The 6,333-nt window shown below is 47.5% G+C and overlaps 1 protein-coding gene across 1 annotated transcript; it reads right to left on the bottom strand.

Moving 5' to 3' along the window:
• Positions 1–2,242: 2,242 nt before the first annotated feature.
• On the bottom strand, positions 2,243–5,714 carry lztfl1 (leucine zipper transcription factor-like 1). The gene is made up of 10 exons (XM_086020827.1): positions 5,391–5,714; positions 4,740–4,864; positions 4,388–4,582; positions 3,602–3,659; positions 3,432–3,503; positions 3,289–3,354; positions 3,139–3,216; positions 2,872–3,048; positions 2,697–2,800; positions 2,243–2,365 (listed from the first exon to the last, which is right to left on the bottom strand). Exons 1-10 carry the CDS (start codon positions 5,391–5,393, stop codon positions 2,347–2,349), a joined length of 897 nt encoding a protein of 298 aa, XP_085876953.1. The 5' UTR covers positions 5,394–5,714; the 3' UTR covers positions 2,243–2,346.
• Between the last annotated feature and the right edge of the window lie 619 nt (positions 5,715–6,333).

Below are 6,333 nucleotides of genomic sequence, written 5' to 3'. Positions count from 1 at the left end.
TCTCTACCGCCACAAGATCATGTGCCGATTATCCCGCCTATGTCTCAACAGCGAGCACGCACACACACGCGCGCGCGCGCACACACACACACACACACAGTGACGCGGGATCCCTCACGTTGCAGACCAGCTCCTGTCCGAGCGTGATCCATGGACCATGTCATGGTTTTAACATGAAGTGAAGCATGCCTAGCAGACTGCAAGCAAAACAATTGCGCTCCTCACATGATAAAGTTTCAGGTCATATTAAAAAAAAAAAAAAAAAAAAAAAGCTTTGTGTCCACAGGTGGAGCACACAGCATGACTGATGCGTGCGTGAAAGCCAAAACCTTCAGGTGGGATTAAAGAGCAGAGGCGGCCCATGCTAAGATGGAGCCCTGCGCAGCTGTGGGGAGCGCAATTTGACACTTTCGCGACTGTCACTTGGATGATGGATGGCAAAAGGCCGACATGCGCCTCCGACACCTGCGCTCTCGCATTTCTGTCTCATCGGATGCGATTTAACGGATCACTCGCATTTTAAGGACGATGCGTCTTCATGCCAGGTATTAGATGGCACCGGTCAGGCACTAAGCGCACACAACATTCTTTTACTAAGTAAATACTTATATTGGTAAAAGATTCGCATTTTGCTCACTGGCCCTCCCTGAAAAGGTCATAAAAAAAAAAAAGTAGCCTCCGACATTTGTAGGTTTGCGTGGACAGGATTACCTTAAGAGGACACGGCCTCAAAGTGAACAGGAAGTGCTCCATTTTTTGGTGTGAAGCGTTCAGCTAGGATCAACTTCAACTGAGGATTTTCTGTTATAAAGTGATGCCGCTTATGGCCTTTCTTTGTTAACCATTGTGGTTGTAGTTTGCATTTGTATTGACTGCATGGCCCCGAGAACTGTTGCTTGTAGCTAAATGAGGAAATGAAAATGTATGTGTGCGGTGTAGTGAACCAGTGGAAGCGCCAAGCACAACATCAATAACAAACATCAACTTCGACAAGGACGAGCAGAATTAAGGCAGACGTTTTCTTACACCTCTCGTGTTGGCACCGTGCTTTGTGTTATAGGATGACGCTGCTAAAAAAACATTCATGTGACATGACCAAAAACACACGCCCAAAAAAGTGGGGCATTCCAGTAAAGGGAAATACATCAAATGACCCAAGTCACATTACTAACCACAGCAGCACAAGCTAGGAGACGCTCCCAAACAAAGCTGACGAAACACGCGCACGCTCGCGCCGCCGCCACGCCAGTCACGAAGCTCGATTGACAAGCTGGCCTTCGTTTCACAAGAGCCGCTCGGGTGACTTTTTTTTTTTTTTTTTTTTTTTTTCTTTGTGTGGATGCGCGTCGGTTTGCCCCAGCACAAGGCCCAGGGAAACAGCTGCAGCGCAGTAGCGAGCCCGGCGGGCAGCGTTTCCTCCGCGCAACTGTGGCTGCTTTCACTCAAATCTCTCAACACTGACAAACGCACCCAGGCCAGCTTGACATTACAACATGCAAAAAAAACCCCAAAAACGAATCGTTTGGCATCACTGGTGTGGCAAATGAAATATTCAAGACTGCAATTGAAAACCAATCAGGCATCTTAGTTAAATGTTTTTATTTTAATTTTATAAATATAAAATTATATTTATCTATCGGAAAGCAATCATGCTTGTGTTGTTTTTTTCCAGGCATACTAACTATAGTCTGTTCACCACATTAACCCGGTTGAGTACGTTTACTAGCAGGTGGAAGGTTCGATTGCAGCGAGTTTCATTGAAAACAAGAGCGGGCGGGGCCTTGAAAGCAGGCCACCCCGCAGACAATATCAAAAGTAGACCGCACGTTTACTTCACCATTGTGGGGGGCGTCTTTTGCATACCCACGCAAAGTTTAGCCCACTTAAGTGGAAAGTAAATATTAGGCAATCATATTAGGGACCCACTTCTCACTTCTGATATTGCAAGCTTTATTTATTCATAGGTTTAACTTATTTCCCTTTTGGGTCTAAGTTGGCTGTAACAGGTTTTGCTCTGACCAACCAATCAGAGGGCAGAAAAATTCCTTTTTTTTTTTTTTTTTTTTTTTAAAATTCTGAGTCCAATTCAGTGAAGGCCTCCTCTAGGGGGGCAACTCGATTACATAGAAGCCCTAAGAAACTCGTACTTGACCCAACTCAAGAAGCTTCTGACCGGCAAATCCCAAACCGGAAGCCAACAACAGAGAAAAAAAACCCGTCAGATGAGGCATGAATCAACAAGTTGTCACAAAAGTGCTGCTTTATTCTGCTCGCGTCAGGATGGAAGGTCGCTCGTCCCAAAACGCTTCGTTGGTCCCGCTTCCATCTTTCCGGCTCAACTTGACCTCATTCGTTTGGCTCGTATCTGAAAGAAAGAAAGCCGCCGTGAAAATCGGCAAGAAGGCAATAATAATACTTCAAAGCTGGCTGTGTGGGGAGGAGCTAAGTTTAGCCTGGGTTGTTAGCGGAAGGGACTTTGTTGCAAAAGCAAACCATCAAGAAGCCATTTCTTTATCAAATATGTCAAAGTTGTTGAGTGAGTTTAAAATGTTATCAAACTGTTTTTGGATTTCAGTTTGTGGAATATTTGCAGCCAAAAAATGAGGGGGAGGCGTCAATTATTTGCGGCACGGCTTGCGGCCCTTCATTCCAAATTCCCTCCGGTGGCATTTTGGAGGCGCTCGACGCCGACTCACTTGTGCAGCCGTTTCCGAATTTCCTTGATCTGCTCGTTCTTCTTAGTCAGGATATCCTTCATGTTGCGATAGGCCGCCGTCTGCTGGAACTTCTTGTCCAGCTCCTGCGCACCAACACGCTGAGTGACAAGAGCGCCAAAGCACCTTTCCCCGGCGCGCGCGGACGAGGGCGCACCTTCTCGGCCAAGGCCAGCTGCTCCTGCACCCGCAGGAGCTCGTGTTTGGCCGAGACCAGGTTCTCCTGCAGGTCCTTCTGCGAGGCGGCGCTGACGCTCAGCGAGCGCTCGTAGTCCTCCCTGAGGGACGCCACCGTGTCCTCCAGACAGCTGATCTCCTTGGAGTGAGCCGTCAGCTAACGCGGCGGGGGGGGGGGGGGTCAGGGGGTCATTTAGGGCCGGGCTCTTGTTCAAAAGCAGTCGCGAGTACTCGGCGCAAGCTGTACCTTCTGGTCGCCTTGCACCTTCTGGAGATCTTGAAGGGCTCTCTGGGCCTTCGTCTTCTCGTCCAGCACGTTCATTGCCTGGCGGGGGGGGGGGGGCGACACCCAGCTGCAGTCAAAACATCGCGACCAAAGCAAATCCTGCTTGCATACCTGCGATTCTAAAGTGCGCAGCTTGGCTTTCAGCTGGTCATTCTCCTCCTGGAGTTTTGCAATCTCCTGAAAATGTATCAACAAGTGTGAATGGCGCCAGATGAGAACGGCGTTCCCCGCCTGCTCGCGCCCGAGCGCCGCACCTTGTTTAGAAGTTCGCTAACTCCGCCTTCATTAAGCGGCGCCAACCTGGGTTTGCCGCTGTCCGGGTTGATCTGGCGCAAAGAAGACAAGACACAGCGGGTTGTTGGACGCACAGCGCGCCCACGTGTGCTTCAACGTTTTGCCTTCGCAACTGCGATCGGACACTCACCTTATCGGAGACTTTGAAATCCATCTTTTCAAATTCGGCTACTTGCTCTAGTAGCTCCCTGGGTGGGTAGAGAATGCGAGTTGAACAAACTAGTGGGCGCTTGACATCAAACAAAATATTAGTGCAGCCAGCACGAGAATATAACGTCAAGCATAACCAATAGCTTGAGCAATTTAACTCCTCGCAGTGTTAAAATGAAAACACAAATATTTGACTGTTGCTTGACACATCTTGCTGCCTGCGTTGACATTTTTCATTTGACATTATGAAGGCGATCATTCCACATTTTGGATGCAGCCGTGTTGTTGACAGCAAGCAGCTGCGCGCTGATATTGAAGATAGTGTGGCCACTCAGGGAGCGCACAGATGCGGTTTGACAAAGCGGCTCCAGTGCACGTACGACGCCGCACTTGACGGGGCGTATGTGTTGCTTTAGAAACTATCAGTCACGTAGGGCTGAGTAAAAAAACAAAAAACAATTCAAATCCACCCATTCTGAGCACACCTTTAGAGCAAAGGTTGCTGAGGTGAAATGTTATATCAAGTTCACCAAAACACTGTAGTATGTAAAACCGAGGTTGCGGTATAGAGAGAGACATCAAAGCAAGGAAGTGGCCTCTTCTATTAAGTGCACGAGGTGACAAACTGGAAAGTAAGCTTACATTGTACTCAGACGTGGATTTGAGTCAGACACACACGATATCTAAATATCATTTCGCAACGCCGGCTGTTACCCGTCGATCGACTGACACTCCCGCGCCAAGACTTAGACCGGCTGTCCCACACCTGTTCTCCAGCTCGGAGATGTCCGTCTGCAGGCGCAGGTAGAACTTTTCGGCCTGGAAGAAGAGCTGCCGCAGTAGCAGGACGTTGGTGTGCGCCGTGTTGATGAGCTCCATCTCCACCTCGCCGCGCACCACCGCGTGCAGCCCGTCCAGCATGTCGCGCACCTCGTCCACCGTGAACGTCTCCTCCACCAGCCTTGAAGGAATGTTGGGTTTTCAAACTTTGATTCGGCTACAATTTTCTTTTAACTACCAAGGTCAATACATTTGAATGAAATAAACCCAACTTGAAGGTGCTACCGGAGGGGAAAGTATCTTGATAAAGTGAGTTAACAAACATGGGAAACAGGCACCTGCTGTCTTTGAGTTCTTCGAAGCAGGAATCCACAGTCTTGAGCCGCAACAAGCGTTTGGAGCGAGCAAATCGCATGTAGTTGATCACCTCGTTCTGGTGATGCTCACTGCACCCAAATTCAGCCTACGGGGAGGGAAAACGGGAGCAATTTATTGATTCATTTGAGTTAAATTCATCAACAATGAAGCCTACGAATGTTTATGGAACGTGCGAGCGACAGAACTGCGAGGCAGATGTGCCCGCCACTGGCGCACCATGCTGCGATGGCTCCGTTTATGTTCTACTTGAAATGGGCATCTATTAAGCATTGTGTTGACATGCATACTTTGACAAAAGGACACTTTTTTTTACCAGTATCTGCGAAGAAAAAAAATATTGATTTCTATTATTTCTCTGGACGTTGACGCACAATATGCTGGGCGGGGGAACTGCTTCAAGGCTTATTTGGTATCAGAAGAAGGAAAGCAAATCGCAGAAGGGGAAAAAGTCGGCGCTAACACGGCGAACAGAATCTAGAGGATGACAACCAGCCAGCCAGTCAGCGACATTTAAAAACAGGCCCTCGACAACGCAAACATTAGCCCGTGGAGGCAACAACTTACGAAATGGCTACAAGCGACAACCAATGATAAGATGATGACAAACTTACCATGTTGGCTGCCGAGCTAACGTTAGCGTCACTTACACTGCTAGCTTGTGGCAAAATAAAAAAGCAGGGAAGGGAAGGGGATAATGTGCGGCTAATTTAAACCAGATTTGCAAAAAAACAACAACACTGCACTATCGTTACTGTGAGCTGGTAAGGCTCGCGGTAATGTCGTTTGAGCAAATACTTCAACCCAGGATGTGCTAAAGAGTTATTTATGCATGGGAACCTAATCTGTCCGATCGGCCAGGCTAGCATTGAAGCTAACTAAGTGTTTGCAAGAGAAGAGCAAAAGCGTCATTGCCTTGGTTACGAGCGGTGCGTTCTCGGCAGCTCCGTAAACCATAGAATCCTACAGTCATGACGCCAATGACGTCATTTTGGCAAAACATTCAAAGAATTGCATTTATGCACAATTGACTGAATATTTTACCATTTTTGACATCGATAACAAAAGTAGCTACTGTGAAACTGAAAGTGTGACTCGAAACATCCATAAGTGTACATTTAAAAAAAAAAATCATCGCAGTGGGTTACGTGACATTAAACTCCAAAACATGAATAGGGTTTCAAAATCGGGTGTCAAACTAAGGTTAAGGTTTTAAACGAGGGTTAATATTAAGACATGTTTGGGGTTTCAAATCAGGGTTCCAAGATGGGGTTTGGCTTTCAAATGAGGGTTTTAAGGTAGGGCTCGGCTTGAGTCGGTTTTTCGACCAATCTCACCACTCATGTGCAGCGTCCCCATTTGAGTTCAACACATTGAACAATAGATGGCAGCATTGATCCAAGCCAAACTCGCCGTTCCCTTTTTCCACTGAACTTTGAACTTACTGGCTCAGTTTTGGATGTGCAATTGGAGTAACGTGACACCAATACTGCAGCAAAATTCTATTTGGTGGGGCTGCATTCTGGCAACACGATGGTTGAGTGGTGAGGACATCTG

This window comes from Filicampus tigris, chromosome 21, assembly GCF_054856515.1.
Source record: "Filicampus tigris isolate MCC_2025a chromosome 21, RoL_Ftig_1.0, whole genome shotgun sequence".
Taxonomy (NCBI): Eukaryota; Metazoa; Chordata; class Actinopteri; order Syngnathiformes; family Syngnathidae; genus Filicampus; species Filicampus tigris.
This window is presented reverse-complemented; position numbering and strand designations above follow the sequence as displayed.

Coding starts and splice junctions, on each gene's coding strand:
- lztfl1 (XM_086020827.1), bottom strand. Junction 4,583..4,739: donor GAAGAACTCAAAGACAGCAG/GTGCCTGTTTCC, acceptor CATTCCTTCAAG/GCTGGTGGAGGAGACGTTCA. Junction 2,801..2,871: donor AGCTGGCCTTGGCCGAGAAG/GTGCGCCCTCGT, acceptor GTTGGTGCGCAG/GAGCTGGACAAGAAGTTCCA.